Source organism: Pecten maximus, chromosome 13 (assembly GCF_902652985.1).
Source record: "Pecten maximus chromosome 13, xPecMax1.1, whole genome shotgun sequence".
In the NCBI taxonomy this organism is placed as follows: domain Eukaryota; kingdom Metazoa; phylum Mollusca; class Bivalvia; order Pectinida; family Pectinidae; genus Pecten; species Pecten maximus.
In genome coordinates this window covers 37,640,127-37,663,343 of record NC_047027.1, presented here as the reverse complement: position 1 = coordinate 37,663,343, position 23,217 = coordinate 37,640,127, and the positions used below count along the sequence as shown (strand labels likewise).

At 36.8% G+C, this 23,217-nt stretch overlaps 1 protein-coding gene across 1 annotated transcript in view; it reads right to left on the bottom strand.

Annotated features, from left to right (window-relative positions):
- Positions 1-18,971, bottom strand: part of LOC117340749 (protein turtle-like) — a 174,275-nt gene extending 155,304 nt beyond the window's left edge. The window contains exon 1 of the mRNA XM_033902510.1: positions 18,637-18,971. Coding sequence (XP_033758401.1) covers positions 18,637-18,904 — 268 coding nt within the window. The 5' untranslated portion in view covers positions 18,905-18,971. The remainder of the gene's footprint in view (positions 1-18,636) is intronic.
- Between the last annotated feature and the right edge of the window lie 4,246 nt (positions 18,972-23,217).

Below are 23,217 nucleotides of genomic sequence, written 5' to 3'. Positions count from 1 at the left end.
TGATTATGCCATAACATCACTTCTAAACCTAACAAGAGGCCCAATGGGCCTGTATCGCTCACCTGGCTCTACAGCAACTTTGAAGTTGATTGAGGTCATTTCTACAGATACTATGCTGATTATCATAGTAAGCTAGGTTTATTCATATTAATACATTTTCTAGTCCTTCATTCCAGCATTTTATTGGCCTAATATCTGGTCTAGGAGGCTCTTGGCTATCGCAAAGTTATTGTTTACAGATTTAAGCCGATTTCACCCCTGTGACCTTAAATGTAGGTCAAGGGTCATTCATTTGAACAAACTTTGTAGCCCTTCACCCAAGCATGCTGCAGGCCCAATATCAAGTCCCTGGGCCTCTTGGTTATTAAGAAGTCATTTGAAGAATATAGCCTATTTGACCAATGTGACCTTAAGTGAAGGTCAAGGCAATACATTTGAACAAACTTGGTAGCCCTTCACCCAAGCATGCTACAGACCCAATACCAAGCCCGTGGGCCTCTTGGTTATTGAGAAGAAGTCGTTTGAAGATCATAACCTATTTGACCCATGTGACCTTGAATGAAGGTCAAGGTCATTTATTTGAACAAACTTTGTAGCCCTTCACTCCAGCATGCTACATGCCCAATATCAAGTCCCTGGGCCTCTTGGTTATTGAGAAGAAGTTGTTTGAAGAATATAGCCTATTTGACCCATGTGACCTTGAATGAAGGTCAAGGTCATTTATTTGAACAAACTTTGTAGCCCTTTACCCTAGCATGCTACAGGCCCAATATCAAGTCACTTGGCCTCTTGGTTATTGAGAAGAAGTTGTTTGAAGAGTATAACCTATTTGACCCATTCGACCTTGAATGAAGGTCAAGGTCATTTATTTGAACAAACTTTGTTGCCCTTCACCCAGCATGCTACAGGCCCAATATCAAGTCCCTGGGCCTCTTGGTTATTGAGAAGAAGTTGTTTGAAGATTATAGCCTATTTGACCCATGTGACCTTGAATGAAGGTCAACGTCATTTATTTGATGAAACTTTGTAGCCCTTCACCCCAGCATACTACAGGCCCAATATTAAGTTCCTGGACCTCTTGGTTATTGAGAAGAAGTGGTTTGAAGATTATAGCCTATTTGACAAATGTGACCTTGAATGAAGGTCAAGGTAATTTATTTGAACAAACTTTGTAGCCCTTCACCCAAGCATGCCCTTCGGGCAGGTGAGCTAAAAATGAATGTATAAACCAAGTTGTGAGAAGTATACTTTTGGACTTACAAGCTTTTCAAAAACTTACTCCAAAAACTTTAAAGTGGGGTGGGACGCTGGTGCTAACACCAGGGATATATAGAATTAGCTCATGGTTACTCGAAACGAACCGGTGAGCTAAAAATCTTGTTTGTGCATCCAGGCAAAGAATATTATTCCAAGAAAAAATCTTGCTCACTTATGGTTAAAAGATTTTTCTTTTCTATCATGTAATTGTGTCCAAATTCCACAAAAGACTACTAAAACTACCCTTATTTCACAATTCTTCATTTTGACTGAATTATCTCCCTTGAGGGTTGATGACATTTAAATTATGAAATGACTTCAAAAACAAATGTCAAAGGCATGTTCCAGACAGATTGAACGAGACAAAAAAAATCTACCATATATATCGGTAGTGAGTGGGATTGTTCTCTCTGATGTACGAGAAGTTTTACTGTGTACAGTGAGAAGTAAAATTTGGTATCAACATTAACAAGCAATATACGAAACTTTTCCTTTGATGACAATTCCTCTTCAACTCCCAGGTACCCTGTAATCGTACAAGTTTGTGGTTGGTTTACCTACAGCAGAATATGTATGAATCTTATACGGCAGCTTTGCTACACTATTTTTAAATCCCTTTAAACCCCAAGAAACTTTATTTATGAATTTTAAATAATTTCAATGAATTGTCTGGAGAAAAATTAAAATCACACAGACAAGTCACAACCAGAAATCGTAGTGAGTGTATCAAGTTTTTCCCGTCCACTCAACTCATCAAGCCTCCCTGGAGCATCGCTTAAAAGTTCAATGGCTTTGCAGCCAGAAAATGTGGTCTATACCAGCAAGTAACATAAGCGCGGAGTAAACCAGTTGTATGACTTTCCAGCGAGAAAAAAGTCTAGCCGAGCATGTAAGGATCAGAGTTTTATCTTAACACATTATGTGTCCCATGGGAAATAAACACAAAGGTCACCTTGTTGGCGCTCTCCGACAGAAAGAAACGATTCAGCTGCTACAACTATTCATTTCTTTTTTTTAAGTACAGTTTAGCCTACTGTACATTTTTATAGGCATAAAATAATATTGACTTAAAAAAAATTCCATGATCTTTTTGGAGTCAATATTTTTCCTCTGTTACAAATGTTTATCTCCTTATAAGTGACTATTTGTTGCTACTAAACCCTAAATGCCCTTTATCTGTCATATTTACCAAATTAAAAAATGCCTTTAGTGTTTACTTACATTGCTTCATAATGCTGCTTTATATCACATTTCTTTTAATATCAAAGTTCTTTAATATCATACTTCTTTTTAATATCACAGTTGTTTTAAAAACACAGTTCTTTTAATATCACAGTTCTTTAATATCACAGTTCTTTTAATATCACAGTTCTTTTAATATCACACTTCTTTTAATATCACACTTCTTTTAATATCACAGTTCTTTTAATATCACACTTCTTTTAATATCACACTTCTTTTGCTCCATGGTCTACTGTCGTTTGCCCTTCAAATTACATGAAGCAATAATTTTGGACACATCCAACTCTATACCAGCTAATGTATTGTTATGTCAGTTATCTCCCCTTTCTCAGCCACTTATTATGTAAGAAGCCTAAACGATACTGGTTTTTATTCGAAATCAAAAGCATGTTTTATATTCCCTAAATTATAAAGTACAACATGATTGATCTGATCTGTGTATATTCCCCTACTTTGAAATCCTATCTGTGAAATACGTACTATTTAAACTCCGTCCTAGCGCAATGTCTGAAAATGTCAACAACTAAATATGTGCTGTCTGCAATGACCTAAATAAAACTTGAATATTTTCATTGTAAACTGCAAACCTCATGTTCTTTTATCTGACAGCCATGTTTGATACTATCAGACCCAGCAGGGGAATTATGGGTAGAGATGAAATGCACTGATATTTAGAAGACATAGGTACTTTTGGTATCTCCAAGTGAGGTAGTATATATCTCGCCATCCGAGTGGCAGACAGTACATTCGACCAAGACAGAGGATTCTCACTGCCAGAAGTGAAATGTCTTCAGTGACTAAACGGTTCAAACCTGACCAATATTAAAAAACAAGAGGCCCAGAGGGCCTGCATTGGTCACATGGATATTTCATTTAAATCATTGTGAAATACCTTCATTTATGTTACATTACCGTTATTTTTCTTCTGTTTTAAAGTACATCTCCAAACATTGGTTTAAAGTAAATAAATGTTGGCAGAATCCTGTAACTCTTAAAGAAGAAGAAAGATTTAAAAAATAAAATGACTGGCTTAATATTTCTTTTTATGTTAGGCTAGGTGAACTAATAAAACACATGTACATACAACATGCTTCTGCATTAAATGGAATAGCTCATTTAATAGAGTATATCAGTCTAGTACAACAATTCAAGTGAATATCTGGGATGTGACATTTAATCTCTTCAGCAAGTGGTTTCCATTTTTTCAGGAAGCTGAGAATATGAACCATGATATATGCTGTCATAATTGTGTCCTAAATCAGGACACTTAATGACCCTATAGAGCATGATGTTAATAACGTGTGTAGCCCATGTGCTTTTATGGGGTAGCCCCAAGCTACTACAAGGTATATCTGCTTCAAAATGACCCTGGATATTTATTGGGTGATAAACAAAGCTGTCATAGTCCTTTGATTAAGTCACGTGAGGTGACATGTGTCATGTCTATTGATAAGTTATGTAGCCACCAACTACTACAAGGTTACTCTGCCCAAAAATGTTGACTGGGTGATAAAGTCAGCTGTCATAGTACTTAAAGGTGGACATTTACAATTTACCCAAATTTCTCTAGATTTCTCTGGATACCATGAGATGTTCATCCAGTAGACAGTGAGGTAGCCACCAGCTACTACAGTACCACTCTGCCTAAAAATGACCCCAGCTGATGACTGCACAGTTAACACAGAAAACAACTAGAAAACAACCAATTAATCAAATATTAATTTTAAAAAATTCTCTTAATATCACATTCCTTTTAATATCATTTTTCTACTTGACACTTTATAGCATTATAGTATTATCTTAAAGGAAATTCCGTGCAAAATTCAACAATGAAATCTCTCAAAGGTAATACTCAGGAGAAATTCAAATTTTGAAAAAAATGACAAGAGATTGCAGTTTTATAATGGAGAGGTTGGATTAGAATTTTACTAAAACAAATCAGAATAAAATCCAAAAATGTTAGCACTATCTGATCACATGATAATATTCTGTTAGCAGGGGTATCATCTAAAGAAGCAAAAATATCCTTAGACAAGATTCTGTTCCAAAACAACTTGTAGGAGACACAACAAAATCGTCTCATAATCTTTAACGACCTTGGAAGGAACATGATTAAAAGTTGACTCCGAACGTCACCGTAATCCAAGGTCGCAGTCCCATACCAAAGGTTTCCGGGGATTTACAACGAACATGTCTGTGACTGATGGAGCAGAAAGGGCTCGTTTTAATACGGTATAACCAGACATCCAGGGGAAGGCCAGTTTCTCAATTGTATGGCTAGCTTAAAATCTATTGTAGAATCAATTTCAAATGATTTCTGATCTAAATTCAATAGATTTTTTATTTATTTTTTTTTTTGCATTTTCATATTAAGATTACACTTTCAAATACTTGTGCATATATTTTCTATAGTAAAATAAATTTATCATTTTTGTTATTTATTCTTTAATTGCATGAGCTTAACCCCTTCAGAACCAAAAAGCATTGTCAGCAATGTAAGAAATATCTCAAAATAACAGTCTATTGAATATTTCTCCAAATTTTAGAAGCATTATATTTCTTAATCAGCAAAACATCAACACCTTTTCCAAATATGCAAACTTGATAATTCATTCAATATAAAAAATCAGTTTTTTTTTTTTTTTTTTTTTTATTTCATCACAAAGCTAACAAATAAATGTAGATTTCCTCGCCATCATAAAACTCTTGAGATGCTGTTCAGTCAGGCGTGAAGTAGTCCTGTCGTTCTTCCATCCAAGGCAGATTCAACATGTCCGTATCGATGGAGTGTGAAAGTGGTGATCGAAGCTCCAACAAGATTACTTTGTATTTGACATTCTAGACGTGTTTCTGATCACCCCTGAGCCTCAAGTGCCCGAAGCATCGTTAGCTTACAAAGCTATTAACAAACATCCTCAAAATCATATATATTTTTTGTACATGTATTTGTTGACTATTTTTAATGCCTGGGAAGACAACAGGGTCATTTAGACGAAGGTCTTCAAGTGCTTATGGTAATGGATACCATTAAATATATGTCCCCCGAACGACTCCTGCTATTGTGCGAAATCGATCAACTGCGCAGTCGTAATTTCATTGAAATCGAACGATATCTAAATTCTGACCAATCAGGAGTCTCAGTCTGGCTGACTGGTCACATGACCGATCCAAAACATAAAAACACTCTTGCGCACCACCAGTACTGCAGTCGTACATGAAGAAGTTGATATCGCAATAGTTTTTGTAATGTTGTACAAATAAAAAATACATCGAAATCAGACAATATCTTAATTTTAACCAATCAAAGGCCTCGGTCCGACTGACTGGTCATATGATCAATCCAAAAATTTAAATTACTCCTGCGCACCATCAATCATGCGAAAACACTCATGTTAAGTTTCGTTGAATTCCCCCCGTAAAGTTTTCGAGAAGCATGTCAGAAACCACGTTGGCAGAAGAAATAAGCACAATATTAAGAAAAACGGAGCAAAAAGGCTTTGTATGTGTAACATGATAAACTTTCAACTTTATTTATTTTGCAACAACTGCAAATTAAGAATCATCAGCTTTATTATCAATCATGCTCAATTATTGGGTGGACCTATCTGTCACAATGCCTATATTTGGTATTCACGAGGCGTGCAATGGGCATCTGTAAAAACTCCACAACAAACATTCAAGAGGTTTGATCATCATTTGGATAGAAGATCCTTGAAGGGGTTGCTGGAAAGGTATCAAATAAAGGAAAATGGCAGACGTTCGTTCATGTCCAGCTGTTTTCTGTGATAAATATTGCTCTTACGCATACCTTTCATTACAAGTACCTGGAAAATGGCCGTGATGAGAGATTCTATTCGGGTAATCCAATCACGGTCACGGCTGTGAGAGCCAGACATTATGTTTACCGAACCGTGAATCTTGGAATATTCATTGAACCTTGAATAACTGGCACTACCTACTTGACAGTAATGACCACTCCATAAGTTTTCAGGGTTAAAGGTCAAATCCAATCAGGGGCAGATAATCCAATAAGAACTGATCGGGTACAGTAATGTGATACTGCCACAAGGCTATATATGGTAATGATGTATTGACCGTCACACAGTGACCAACCAGCACTAGAGACCTAGAGAATCGAGCAATTCCCAAACGGCGATTTGATGGTGATTTGATTATGACATCACAGTGGTATGTTTTTTTTTTTCTCGCCACACCATTCTTGTGATGAGCAGTAGATTGGTCAATTTCCTGCCATACTTAATGATGACCATTGATTTTCTCCAATGGTCAGTTAAAATCAATTTTCAAGACTTCAATCAAGAACAGATAATTTGATTCTAAATTGATTAGTGAATTTTAAATATCCACCAATTCTATCATGAAAGAATTAGAAAAAATAATTCAATAAAAGATCTAAGGTACCATGCAGCCTTAAGTCTTCATCTTAAAGTAAGGTAGCATACACCCTTAAGTCTTCATGTCACAGTAAGGTAGCATACAGCCTTAAGTCTCCATGTCACAGTAAGGTAGCATACACCCTTACTTTTCATGTCACAGTTAGGTAGCATACAGCCTTAAGTTTCAATGTCACAGTAAGATAGCATACATCCTTAAGTTTCAATGTCACAGTTAGGTAGCATACGTCCTTAAGTCTCCATGTCTAAGTAAGGTAGCATACATCCTTAAGTCTCCATATCACATGTGCAATAAGGTAGCATACATCCTAAAGTCTCAATGTCACAGTAAGGTAGCATACATCCTTAATTTTCAATGTCACAGTAAGGTAACATACAGCCTTAAGTTTCAATGTCACAGTTAGGTAACATACAGCCTTAAGTTTCAATGTCACAGTGAGGTAACATACAGCCTTAAGTTTCAATGTCACAGTAAGGTAACATACAGCCTTAAGTTTCAATGGCACAGTAAGGTAACATACAGCCTTAAGTTTCAATGTCACAGTAAGGTAACATACATCCTAAAGTCTCCATGTCACAGTAAGGTAACATACAGCCTTAAGTTTCAATGTCACAGTAAGGTAACATACAGCCTTAAGTTTCAATGTCACAGTAAGGTAACATACATCCTTAAGTTTCCATGTCACAGTAAGGTAACATACAGCCTTAAGTTTCAATGTCACAGTAAGGTAACATACAGCCTTAAGTCTCCATGTCACAGTAAGGTAACATACAGCCTTAAGTTTCAATGTCACAGTAAGGTATCATACAGCCTTAAGTTTCAATGTCACAGTAAGATAGCATACATCCTTAAGTTTCAATGTCACAGTTAGGTAGCATACGTCCTTAAGTCTCCATGTCAAAGTAAGGTAGCATACATCCTTAAGTCTCCATATCACATGTGCAATAAGGTAGCATACATCCTAAAGTCTCAATGTCACAGTAAGGTAACATACAGCCTTAAGTTTCAATGTCACAGTAAGGTAACATACAGCCTTAAGTTTCAATGTCACAGTTAGGTAACATACAGCCTTAAGTTTCAATGTCACAGTGAGGTAACATACAGCCTTAAGTTTCAATGTCACAGTAAGGTAACATACAGCCTTAAGTTTCAATGGCACAGTAAGGTAACATACAGCCTTAAGTTTCAATGTCACAGTAAGGTAACATACATCCAAAAGTCTCCATGTCACAGTAAGGTAACATACAGCCTTAAGTTTCAATGTCACAGTAAGGTAACATACAGCCTTAAGTTTCAATGTCACAGTAAGGTAACATACATCCTTAAGTTTCCATGTCACAGTAAGGTAACATACAGCCTTAAGTTTCAATGTCACAGTAAGGTAACATACAGCCTTAAGTCTCCATGTCACAGTAAGGTAACATACAGCCTTAAGTTTCAATGTCACAGTAAGGTATCATACAGCCTTAAGTTTCAATGTCACAGTAAGGTAACATACAGCCTTAAGTTTCAATGTCACAGTAAGGTAACATACATCCTTAAGTTTCCATGTCACAGTAAGGTAACATACAGCCTTAAGTTTCAATGTCACAGTAAGGTAACATACAGCCTTAAGTTTCAATGTCACAGTAAGGTAACATACATCCTTAAGTTTCCATGTCACAGTAAGGTAACATACAGCCTTAAGTTTCAATGTCACAGTAAGGTAACATACAGCCTTAAGTTTCAATGTCACAGTAAGGTAACATACAGCCTTAAGTTTCAATGTCACAGTAAGGTAACATACATCCTTAAGTCTCCATGGCAGAGTAAGGTAACATACAGCCTTAAGTCTCCATGTCACAGTAAGGTAACATACAGCCTTAAGTTTCAATGTCACAGTAAGGTAACATACACCCTTAAGTCTCCATGTCACAGTAAGGTAACATACAGCCTTAAGTTTCAATGTCACAGTAAGGTAACATACACCCTTAAGTCTCCATGTCACAGTAAGGTAACATACAGCCTTAAGTTTCAATGTCACAGTAAGGTAACATACAGCCTTAAGTTTCAATGGCACAGTAAGGTAACATACATCCTTAAGTTTCAATGTCACAGTAAGGTAACATACAGCCTTAAGTTTCAATGTCACAGTAAGGTAACATACATCCTTAAGTCTCCATGTCAGAGTTAGGTAGCATATAGACTTACATCTTCATGTCACTCTGTGTAAGATAGAACATAGCCTGTAGATTAAGTCATAACATACACCCTTAAGTCATCCTGTTAATTAAAAGTAAGGTATAATTTAACTGTGTTATGGAATTAAATGCCATCAATCAGATGGTTATAGTAATTCATACCTGGTTTACCAGTAAACCTGAAAAGTTTGATTGACCAATCAAAATCTTGGGTGAATTTGACCTATTGTAGCACTCTAATGAAAGCCTGCTCGGGGTATTGATTCAAGCTGATGGATGATTTAACAGTTAATATTCTCCTTTTCAAAATATGACTATTTACTGAAAAACATCGCTGATTTAAATTAGGTACATGTTTCTGGTAATATATTCATTGAAATTCTGGCTAATCCTTCCAATTTAAGTTGGTCAATTTCAATATGGAACACGTAACCATTCAAACGATACAATGATAATCTGGAAATTCAATTGATGGCAGTTCTTTGATGGAGTGATATTACACATGTGATAGAGAGCTGGCCCTGTTATTGACATACCCACAATGGTGAAGTAATTCTCACAAATTAATATATCTCCCCTCGATTATAATTCTGGCATCATGTAAATTGCCGATACTTGTCAAAAACTGCATATGCAGTGGCTAATCCATCAATGCCTACTTGATCTTATACATAAGCTAGTGTAAGATGGTCCCCCGGGTCCCTACACGTAATTACAGCCCCGGAGCAGACTGAGTGAAGTTATTGCAAGCGTATCGCAAATGTCGCCAATACCGACTAAACGGAACAAATAAACGAGCGTTCTGTCGCAACCTGGCTCTGAGAAAAAACCATGTAAGTTGGAGCAGATGAAGTCTGTTATGCTGGGAACTTTAAGTTCTAAAACATTAAAATTTGATGTGGCAGATAACACAAAATAATTAGTGAGGTCCTGATGTGGTAGATGACATCAGACAATCAGGTCCTGATGTTGTAGATGACATCAGACAATGAGGTCCTGATGTTGAAGATGACATCAGACATTGGCGTCCTGATGTGGTAGATGACATCAGACATTGAGGTCCTGATGTGGTTGATGACATCAGACATCGAGGTCCTGACGTGGTAGATGACATCAGACAATGATGTCCTGATGTGGTAGATGACATCAGACAATCAGGTCCTGATGTGGTAGATGACATCAGACAATCAGGTCCTGATGTGGTAGATGACATCAGACAATGACGTCCTGATGTGGTAGATGACATCAGACAGTGAGGTTCTGATGTGGTAGATGACATCAGACAATCAGGTTCTGATGTGGTAGATGACATCAGACAATGAGGTTCTGATGTTGTAGATGACATCAGACAATGAGGTCCTGATATTGTAGATGCCATCAGACAGTGACGTCCTGATGTGATAGATGACATCAGACAATGAGGTCCTGATGTTGTAGATGACATCAGACAATCGGGTCCTGATGTGGTAGATGACATCAGACAATGACGTCCTGATGTTGTAGATGACATCAGACAATGATGTTCTGATGTGGTAGATGACATCAGATAATGAGGTTCTGATGTGGTAGATGACATCAGACATTGATATCCTGATGTGGTAGATGACATCAGACAATGACGTCCTGATGTGATAGATGACATCAGACCATGAGGTCCTGATGTGGTAGATGACATCAGACAGTGAGGTGATGATGTGGTAGATGACAACAGACAATCGGGTCCTGATGTCGTAGATGACATCAGACAGTGAGGTTCTGATGTGGTAGATGACATCAGACAATGACGTCCTGATGTGGTAGATGACATCAGACAGTGACGTCCTGATGTGGTAGATGACATCAGACAATGAGGTTCTGATGTGGTAGATGACATCAGACAGTGAGGTTCTGATGTGGTAGATGACATCAGACATTGACGTCCTGATGTGGTAGATGACATCAGACACTGACATCCTGATGTGGTAGATGACATCAGACAATTAGATCCTGATATGGTAGATGACATCAGACAATGAGGTTCTGATGTTGTAGATGACATCAGACACTGAGGTTCTGATGTGGTAGATGACATCAGACAATGAGGTTCTGATGTGGTAGATGACATCAGACAATGAGGTTCTGATGTGGTAGATGACATCAGACAATGACGTCCTGATGTGGTAGATGACATCAGACAGTGAGGCCCTGATGTGGTAGATGACATCATACAATCAGGTCCAGATGTGGTAGATGACATCAGACAATGACATCCTGATGTCGTGGATGACAACAGACAATCAGGTCCTGATGTGGTAGATGACATCAGACAATGATGTCCTGATGTTGTAGATGACATCAGACAATCAGGTCCGGATGTCGTAGATGACATCAGACAGTGACGTCCTGATGTGGTAGATGACATCAGACAATCAGGTCCTGATGTTGTAGATGACATCAGACAATGAGGTCCTGATGTTGTAGATGACATCAGACAATGACGTCCTGATGTGGTAGATGACATCAGACAATCAGGTCCTGATGTTGTAGATGACATCAGACAATCAGGTCCTGATGTTGTAGATGACATCAGACAATGACGTCCTGATGTGGTAGATGACATCAGACAATCAGGTCCTGATGTCGTAGATGACATCAGACAATCAGGTCCTGATGTTGTAGATGACATCAGACAATCAGGTCCTGATGTGGTAGATGACATCAGACAATCAGGTCCTGATGTCGTAGATGACATCAGACAACCAGGTCCAGATGTTGGAAGAATCGGGCCAAAATATAAATCACAGAGTATCAAAGTGTAGATATGGCTCTCGTCTAAGACACAAGCTTAATTAAAGGAAAGGCCCCAACTATGTATACTGCCACCGTTTTACATTACATATCCATGGTTACAGAGGCAGTGGACACCGATAAAACCATTACTGACACGACTAAAGACAGATGATGCTGATAGGCAAATGGTGGCCCAGATCATACCAATATCTCTGATCATTAGTTCTGAAATAAAGTTATGAATATGAATGATATTGTCTGATTACCAAATCCCTGCTGGAGGACACAACTGATCTAGAAAGCGACCGAAACATGCCATATACGGATTGGTTCCTCGCACATATTAGGCAAAGGCAAAAGAAATCTTAACTCCAATTCGTATGTGAAAAGGTCTTGCAGAGAACAATTGTAATGAAAGTAGCTTTTAAATTGTTTATGTAAAATACTATCCCCAAACTTAATCTGTAATTGATTGAAATGAACATATCTCCAAAAATTAATTGAAAATATAAAAATGTTTGGAGTGTAGATTGTTATGACAAACTGAGAATAAACACAGTCCTATGAAATAATGAAATTTTTCCTGACTTTGAGGATGTGACAAAAAATCTAAGGGGCGAGATTCTTGAATATCTCGCTCGAGGCTTTGCTGAGGTGTGGATCATGAAGAATCTCACCCAAAAGATTGAGGTTAGCCTTCTTCTGAACGATCATTGCGACTGAGTCTCCGTCTATGGTAATGGATGGTGTAATTGATCCGTCAAATTACATACCAATTTCTGAGCATTACCCAAAATAATGTAGGTCTGAAATTACTTACAGGTGTTTACTAAATTAGAAAATTTGAGTTTTTTATTTAAAAGTGTTTAACAAAATCATTTCTAGTGACAAGATTTATTTTCAATGTCAAAATAAGCACATTTTTTATTCACTTTCGCATTGCGATGCCATTCACTTCGCGTCCAGATTTACAGCATGCCTTTTTGTCGTACCCTTGGGGTTGACAGAGAAATCTTAAAACAGTAGACAAATCAGGGAATGGATGGAGAAATAAAATATCATGGTTGGTATCTGAAAAACAAGATCTTGTATAGACTCATGTCAGGAAAACAGGATATATCATGATGCCTCGGGACACAACTTTTGTCATCGCCTAATTAAGCCACAGAAAAAATCGCCCACTATAGATGGCCTTGGTACCCGACGGCAGGTTTTTGTGTCTGAGATACAAGTACTTATATAACATATATATATATTCTGTAGTTATCTTATTTTTTCATTCTGGGTTTAACATGCCTGTACATTTAAGCTTGTATGAGGACAGTTGTCCTGAGAATCGTTGGCAATAAGAAACAGAAGGTAGGAAAAAGGAAATACAAAGTCCAAGAAAGAAAGAAAAGATGAATACCAAGAGGGAAAGAAAAGATGAAAACCAAGAGGGAAAGAAAAGATGGTTCCAAGAGGGAAAGAAAAGATGAAAACCAAGAGGGAAAGAAAAGATGAATACCAAGAGAGAAAGAAAAGATGGTTACCAAGAGGGAAAGAAAAGATGGAAACCATGCAAAGAGGGAAAGAAAAGATGGAGACTAAGAGAGAAAGAAAAGATAAAAACCAGGAGAGAAAGAAAAGATGGTTACCAATTTAAGAAGGAAAGAAAATATTCCCTGATACCAGTTCAAGTCGAAAAAAAAATGATAACCAAGAAGGAAAAAAAGATGGATGGGAAGAGGGAAAGAAAAGATGGAAACCAAGAGGCAAAGAAAATAAAGATATCAAGAAGGAAAGAAAAGATGAATACTTGGAGGGGAAGAAACAATGACTAAGTGTTGCATTTGAGAAAGAAGATAAATTTAGGTCTCTATTTCTCTTTTAATTAGAAGATAATTCACGATTTGTCAGCTTACACCTCGATAACAACCTGTACACAGAATATCTCCATCCCAGTATATAGACTATCATTTCTTTACCCAATATTTTACAATTCCCAAAAAACATTCCCAATTCTTTTTCATCTTCTTCGTCAAGGCCACAGACAGAAATTTCAGTTACGATCAGAGTATATGACTCACCGCAGTCAACGTGACACAGTTTTCTGTCATTAAATAATCATTTACCTATATACAAGATTTCAGAATCACCGCGGTGCTTTATACAATTAAATTATATCTCAGAAAATAATGTTCTAGTTATTTTTTTAAGTAAGATTAATCTGGATTAGAATAAGGAATGTCTTGTTAAATGCTCTTACGCAGATATTTCGTTTTATTTTAAACAATACAGAATTTAAATTTAAATCAATCTTATCTTAGAATTGGAATGTTGCATGAAAATCCTTGGGAAATTTAAGATTGAACCAGCTTAATGTGTTTGTAATTAGTCACAGAATTTACATCATGTCAGACCGATTTACAGTATCAAACACTGTTATGTTCATGTCTTAACTCATTCACCCCTGAAGACATATTTGAACTCTTCCAATTCAAATATTGGAATAGTTCATTATGACTCTTCAGGGGTGAATGAGTTAAGGTGTAATGAAAATGATCCTGACCCCAATGGGGCACAAACTGATAACCATCTCACTTACTGAGCTGACACCTACCATTTGGCTAAAGAAAAATTCCAAACTAATTCCCACTAGCCTGAGGTGACCTTTGAACTCCCCACTAGTTCCACCTAGGCTGAGCTACTAAGGTGACCTTTGAACTCCCCACTGATTCCCACTAGCCTGAGCTACTAAGGTGACCTTTGAACTCCCCACTAATTTCAACTAGCTTGAGCTACTAAGGTGACCTTTGAACTCCCCACTAATTCACAATAGCCTGAGCTAGTAAAGTGTGACCTTTGAACTCCCCACTAATTTCAACTAGCCTGAGCTAGTAAGGTGACCTTTGAACTCCCCACTAATTCACAATAGCCTGAGCTAGTAAGGTGACCTTTGAACTCCCCACTAATTCACAATAGCCTGAGCTAGTAAGGTGTAACCTTTGAACTCCCTACTAATTCCCAGTAACCTGAGCTAGTAATTATAAGTTGACCTATATTCTTGACTTTGTGTATGTGTACATATTGGCCATTTTTTTCAATATTGGCCAAGGTTTTGTTTCACATGGATGAGCAAAAAAGTCCCATGTTGAGGCAATATAACTATAGTTGATTAACAATTTGTCAGCAGTTTGGGTCAAGGTCATTCAATATCATAAAAGGTCATATAAAAATGGCTGCTAAATAAATAATTCTTTCCAAAATAGACTTAAAGTAACACTTCTTAGAGCCATCCTGGTGTAGATTCAGTTTACTGAAGAAGGATATAAAAACACTGACCTTCCGTTAATGATGATGAATTTGAATCACATAAATTAAAAGATAAATAGAAAATTTTGACTGGGTTATAATTCAACTTTAGAGCTCTAAAGCGCTATAGAGCTGACTTAATGCAGAGTCAATGCCCGAACAGTTAATAATGTGCCGCTGTACATTTCATTGTCGTCACGGCTCGGACCCCGGCTGTGATACCATCTTTATTACTCGCTAACTGTCCTTTTCCATATAACATTATTGGATAAAAGGACACCTCTATTTTCAATTTGCAGTCTATTTTAGTATGTTAAAAATCTCCATGCTGTCATGTGTGTACTTAAATCCAATTCAGTTTAAGATGTAGGTAATGTCAGCTGTAGCGACAATTTTAGACAACAGTAACCTCGTAATATTTTCTAATACTAATGCATTTAATTTAAATGGGAGGAAAGGAAGAGAAAACTAAAAAAATACACCCTATTACCTGGCTCTAATCTAATATGCAACCACACAAGCCTTTCAAATATATCGAATTCATGTCAACAAAATTGCTTTTAAGCTTCCCAAACAAAGAGCATAAAGCTTTCAGCATCCTCAAACAATGTTACGATTTCCTATTTACATTTAACACCACATTCTACTTTCGTATTAGACCGTGAGGCCTGTTACGAACCCTAGTCTGATCAATCTCAGCCGTCCTTTTTACCACTGAACTTCAGATCATTAGAGGTCTTTACCATTGTCTGGACAGGTCAAATTTTGAGGTCTCAAAGAGAGACAAATTTATTTTGTATCAATCACCCGTAGCAAAGTAACCTAGATTTGTTTGAGTGTCAGCTGTCTCGAGTTTGGAGGTCATGGGTTTGAATCCTTGTTTTTATCATTACATTTCCCATCTGCCGTTATCCTATAATTAAATCTGAGGGGATAATGAAAGTCTCCATAGAGGCATAATTCATCATTTGATTGAACATCATTATATTAATTCTTTCCTTGGGACAAAGTTTTAATTTGTTATGAGCAAAAATTGGTTAATTTATGACCAATAATTTATTATCAAACATGTCTATTTTTACTAGTAAGGTACCCTATTTCTGAGAGAACACTAATGATACACCTATAGAGACAATATGAATGCAGGTCTGAAACCTTGTAAAAGTATGTGAAATGGACTGGAGTCCAAAGTAACAAGGACTATCCCATAGTAACATGGGCCAGTCTATTTCAAAATGGACCACCCCACAGTAACATGGACTGGTCCATTGTAACATGGATAAGTCCACAGTAGCATGGACCAGTCCATAGTAACATGGACTAGTCTATTGTAACATGGACCAGTCTATTCTAAAATGGACCTGTCCATAGTAACATGGACCAGTCTATTTTAAAATGGAACAGTCCATAGTAACATGGACTAGTCCATTTTAACATGGACCAGTCCAAAGTAACATGGACTAGTACATTATAACATGGACCAGTCTATTCTAAAATGGACCAGTCCATAGTAACATGGACTAGTCCATTTTAACATGGACCAGTCCAAAGTAAAATGGACCTGCAGTATTTTGAAGAAGACATAAAACCTCTTTGAATAAACAAACACTTGTTTTATTTTGTATTTTTCTATATTTTTATACAGAATTCCATGGAAGTGCATCACCTGCATGGCAAGTCGGGTGATTACGAAGAAAACGACACATTTTTCACTACTAATATTAAAAGTAAACAATCTAGACCAAAAACAAAATTGCTTAATTTATGACTAATAATTTATTATCAAACATGTCCATTTTTAATTGTAAATGGACCAGTCCATAGTAACATTCCATGGAAGTGCATCACCTGCATGGCAAGTTGGGTGATTACGAAGAAAAAGACACATTTTTCACTAATAATGTTAAAAGTAAGCAAGCTAGACCAGCATCTCTCAAGTATGCTTGGAATTCAGCAATACAGAGCAAGAACTTTAGGTAAATGAGTACCGCATGAAGTTTGAAAACAAATCTTCTATTTATAGTTATTATAATGACCTTGATCTTTGACCCTTGAACCAGTTGTGCATGAAAATTGAGTTTGATGGGCCGTAAGGAACTTGAGTTATCCCAAGGAACCAAATTTAGTATTTTTAGTAACAGTGACCTTGACCTTTGACCTTCGCACCTGAAAACCTATCTCAAGCAAGCACTGTTGGCAATGAGGATCTGTATGAAGTTTGAGTTCGATTGGCCCAGGGGAACTTGAGTTATTGCAAAGAAACCTTTATGTGGACGCCATGGATACCGCTGACACCAACAAGTGACACCTATATATGTCGTCTGCTTTTTGCAGACAGTACCAAACAAAATGGTGCTGATAAAATTTTAATCATATCAAAATTAAAAGTTTCACTGAAGTGTAGTGATGGCTATCATATTGTCTCATAGATAATGGCTGGTATGATACCTGAGCGGTCACCCATCAGACCGGATATCAGATATGATAAACGTCGCTGAATTAAACATCATAACACTGGTAAGTACGGAGCCATAACGTTTATATCTATACGTACAAAGTAATAATATTTAATATTTATAAGTTTGTGGGACAAAATGCACTATTGGTAAGTACATGTAGTTTGTAGACACAGTTAGTCTATTGTTTCGGCACATTAAAATGTAACTATAAATTGAGTCATTCGATCAAAATATGTAAAACAGTCTAAAGCATGTATATGATAAATTTCATAGATTGTAGATTATATATATATCCAAATAGGACGAAAAACTACTTCCTGGACCAACACAATGAAGTGTAAAATTTTCAGTTAAAATTCAGCATCCGCAGCATATATATTCAATGGAGAAGCCTTAGTATTGAACAGTGTAGAATATTGATTAAATTATAGTTTTGAAGACTGAGCATGTTCAATCAACTTCATTGAATGGACAATGCCTACACATGTACATACTGAACATTGATGAAGAAAATTCTGTAAATCTGAAAATCGGTTAAAGATTGGAGCAATCGCTTCATCTTCTGTTTCAATCGATTGCTTCGTCTTCTAAATCTCTGCTGATCAAGAATCTTTGACAAGCCAGTCCTCTCTATCACGATCAAACCGAGTATAGATCAGTTACACTATTCTACAATCACTGCAACACATATCATTTGTTCGGTAACAGAACAACAGGCCACATTTTTTTATCAAATGCCCGAGGAAATTCCTTATGGGAAACATTACGGAATCCTTAACTATGATTTTGCCTTAAATCCAATAGTTCTTTCTTGTGGAAAATATTGAAGTTAAAGAAACTCCTGAATCTAAGGAACGTTGATGAACATTGTTGAATTTAATATATAGAGCAGGTGAGGGGAAGGTTGCAGCCGAGTTTCAATATTAGAGTCGAACATTCAGCATTTTACTGTACAATGTATAAAGCGAAAGAAAATTTTACGAAAGAAAATTTTACGAAAACAAAATTTTACGACTTACTGTTGACGTCCAGGTAAACCCAGGTCCCATTGCCGGCTTTGTCTTTTACGCCATCCACAACGATGTATTGGCACTCGTACCAACCCTCGTCTTCTGCGCGAATGTGCGAGATCTCTAACGAGATCCCGTTCACGAGTTTAATCCGTCCCTGAAACTGTGGGTTCACGATGGCCTGGTAACCTATATACTGTAGGTATACCTCCTGAGAAAGACCGTCTTTTTTCCACTCAATAACCCTGTTGCCCTCTTTCTTACTGTCGATTGTCATTTCACAGTCGAGCACCAGGCTTCCTCCCAAATTAGTTGCTTTTCGTGTTGTAACACCAGTAATTGTAACAACCGCTGAAAAGACAAACAGTCAATTAAAAGACAAATCCATCAAATAGTTTTATTCGTTTTTTTTTCTTCAAAATTTTTCAATTTCATCAGCTCCAGCTGCACTGCTACTGTAGAAAGTGAAACAGATTATGAAGTAGATTTAAAATAATGATATGACAGTCATGCAGGACACATTCAAAATATCTAAGAAAAATTTAGCCGATGTAATCCTGAATACAGAATGTATCGATCATCACACTTTATGCTCAGACAACTCAGGAGTATCCAGAGATACCCCATACAGTGAGACGGAAACCTCATAGTGAGGCAGGGAATCCCCTTATGGTGAGGCAGGGAATCCCCATACAGTGAGGCAGGGAATCCCCATACAGTGAGGCAGGGAATCCCCATATGGTGAGGCAGGGAATCCCCATACATTGAGGCAGGGAATCCCCATGCGGTGAGGCAGGGAATCCCCATGCGGTGAGGCAGGGAATCCCCATACAGTAAGGCAGGGAATCCCTATATATTGAGACAGGGAATCCCCATAAATTGAGACAGGGAATCCCCATACAGTGAGGCAGGGAATTCCCATACATTGAGGCAGGGAAACCCCCATACAGTGAGACAGGGAATCCCCATACAGTGAGGCAGGGAATCCCCATACACTGAGGCAGAAAAACCCCATACACTGAGGCAGGGAAACCCCATACAATGAGGCAGAGAAACCCCATACAGTGAGGCAGAGAATCCCCATACAGTGAGGCAGGGAATCCCCATACAGTGAGGCAGGGAAACCCCATACATGTAGGCTGGGAATCCCCATACTGTGAGGCAGGGAATCCCCATACAGTGAGGCAGTGAAACCCCATACAGTGTGGTAGGGAATCCCCATACAGTGAGGCAGGGAATCCCCATACAGTGAGGCAGGGAAACCCCATACAGTGTGGTAGGGAATCCCCATACAGTGAGGCAGGGAAACCCCATACAGGTAGGCTGGGAAACACCAGAGACTTTACTTCCAAATGGAACACTCCAATTTCCCATAGTTCATTAGTACATCAGGTTTGGTAAATGTTGGTTAAATAGAAAGGTAGTTATTCTGAAGGCAAGATGATAAAAGGGCCGTAACTCCACATATTAAAGCAGGAGACAAAATTAAAGCCTTGGAATGACTTCACATTTCAAGGACTTAAAATTTAAATGAGCATGACTAATAAAGGAAGAAAAATTGTTGATTGGATCTTACAAAAGTGAAGTCTACACTTGTATTTGAAGATTGATGTTCTGTTTTCCATCTAAAAGCTTATTATCGGCATTATTTTCTTTTTTTTAAGATAACAATTAATTCCGACCAAGTAAGATTTGTTATAAATGACATGTCATTGACATTGAAGTATAATTCATCAAAGTTATCTCCCCTGGGAAATTTTTATTCTCAAACAACTTCACTGAACATACTGTATTTCAGAACTAAAATTTGCCCTTGTAACACACAGACGACACTGAGTGTCAAGTTTAATCTGTAAGCCTGGAGACTCAAAGGACTACTTCATCTTAAGGTAGGCTTGTCTTGGATGACCTTGGACGACCTTGGTATGTGTTTGATTGACATGGAATACTTGTCTATGCATGACCTCAGATAAGTCATGCAGAACAAAAACTATCATACATGTCAACCTCTGAAACCTCCAATGAGGGAGATCTCCCTCATTCCACATCCAAAATGAGGGAGAAAGTGCGTGAAAAAAATCGCGACATTTTTGTTACTTTAGGTGATGTTCCTCATGGGCTTGCGCAGGTGTAAATTACCACGGGCTATACATTTTGATATTTAAATTTGACAACAATGGTTAATTTTAAAGAATAATAATAATTAAAAAAAAAAAAATAGAAAAAAAAAAGATTAATTCATTTAAAAACTGTATTTAGTGAATTATATATTATTAATGATGTAGTCACCCAGTATACAAAGCAACTACTTATCTCCTGAATTTTTTTTTTATTATTTTGTTCTGAAATATTTCTAAATGTATTTATCAAATTATCTCCCTTCCTTTCTCAAATAATAATTACACAGTAATTTATTAATTTTTGTTGTACTAGTTCTATTATGACAATAAAAACAAACTTCTTAAAAAGTGTTTTTATTTTTTTCTGACCCAAATTGAAATCCGGATTTTTGTGGCAGTTTACGACTTTATATTAGTATTGACCAATTAAAGATGGCGGCAGTACAAACGCTGGTACTGACAGCTACGATTAAGAAAGGCATTATTGGCTTTCATGTGAGTAAATCTTGTTGACAGATAGTATCAGTGTTTGTTCTTGAAGTGATGTATCCTAGTTGTAATCACAAAATTAACTGACCATGTCAAATGAAGCCACATGGGTTATAATGTATACACCAGTCGGCAGGCACGCATGCATGGTGACCGGTGACCGACTCCCCTCTCTCACCAAGCCCCAGGCCAGGGCAGGCTACACAGGTGGTGGGGGTGTTTTGTTTACATAATCAGTTTAGGGTCGAAGTGTCTGAGATTTCCGGGGTTTTATGAGGGAAGACTGCTCAAATCCGGGAGAAATTTAACCCCGATTCGGGAAGTGTACCAAATCGGGATGTAGGGGAAATTTTAATGATTTTCCGGGCACTTCCCGCGTAATCCGGGATGGTTGACACCTATGAACTATTGAACTTCCCACAAGAAATAATAAATCCACATGCCTCAGAATTACACGAAAAACAGTGCTAATCCAAATTTAATTACTATTGAAGACTTTTTGTTCCAATTTGTACACCAGAATTACCTCCCTTACTACATGGAAATTCTTACACTGTTAATTACAGCATTACACTGGCAGATGAGAACACAGGTAGTATTACAACACATACTATACATAGTATTGATTGTTAGGAGTGTTCAACAAACTCTATGGAGTCAGATGTTTTATTTGTGTTGTTCACAATAAAATCCTTGTGACCATAACTGTTAGCTTGTGTTGTTACATACAGTAACAAGGAACTGACGGACATTCTCTTGATGAGTGGGATTTGTTTTTATTTATATAACCATTCAAACATGATATTTGAATGGTTGTCAGATTTATGGTAATGGTATTTGATTGGCTGTCTATTTCATAGTGATGGTATTTGATTGGTTGTCTGTTTTATAGTGATGGAATCTGATTGGTTGTCTGTTTTATAGCGATGCTATTTGATTGGTTGTCAGATTTATGGTAATGGTATTTGATTTGTTGTCTTTTTTATAGCGATGGTATATATTTGATTGGTTTTCTATTTTATAGTGATGGAATTTGATTGGTTGTCTATTTTATAGTGATTGAATTTGATTGGTTGTCTATTTTATAGTGATTGAATTTGATTGGTTGTCTATTTTATAGTGATGGAATTCGATTGGTTGTCTATTTTATAGTGATGGAATTTGATTGGTTGTCTATTCAATAGTGATGCTATTTGATTGGTTGCCTGTTTTATAGCGATGGTATTTGATTGGTTGTCAGATTTATGGTAATGGTATTTGATTTGTTGTCTTTTTAATAGTGATGGTATATATTTGATTGGTTTTCTATCTTATAGTGATGGAATTTGATTGGTTGTCTATTTTATAGTGATTGAATTTGATTGGTTGTCTATTTTATAGTGATTGAATTTGATTGGTTGTCTTATAATTTTATAGTGATTGAATTTGATTGGTTGTCTATTTCATAGTGATGCTAATCGATTGGTTGTATGTTCTACATTGATGGAATTTGATTGGTTATCTCTTTTACAGTGATGCTAAATGATTGGTTGTCAGTTTTACTTTAATGTTATTTGATTGTTTGTCAGATTACAGTGATGTTATTTGAACAGTTGTCAGTTTCACATAGATATTATTTGATAGGCTAGTGCCTGTTCTAAACTGATGTTATTTAATTGGCTGCCTATTTTACAGTGATATTATTTGATTGGTTGCATTTTTACAGGTTTTGTTAGGAAATATCTTAACGTTTATGTTTTCCGTGACAAAACCCCTATTATACGGCTTAACCTTTCTAATTTAACTAATGTTAATAATACAACCAAAGACTAAGATAAATGAAAGAAAATTTGAATCTCTAAATCCCATGACACTTAAATTGTAATTGTGAAGCAAATTTTGTCCCTTTTTTATTTCCTCACAAACACATAATGATGTAAACATTAAGTTGACTTATAAGTATAGTAGATGTATTTATCAGGTAAAATATGGAAATGCAACT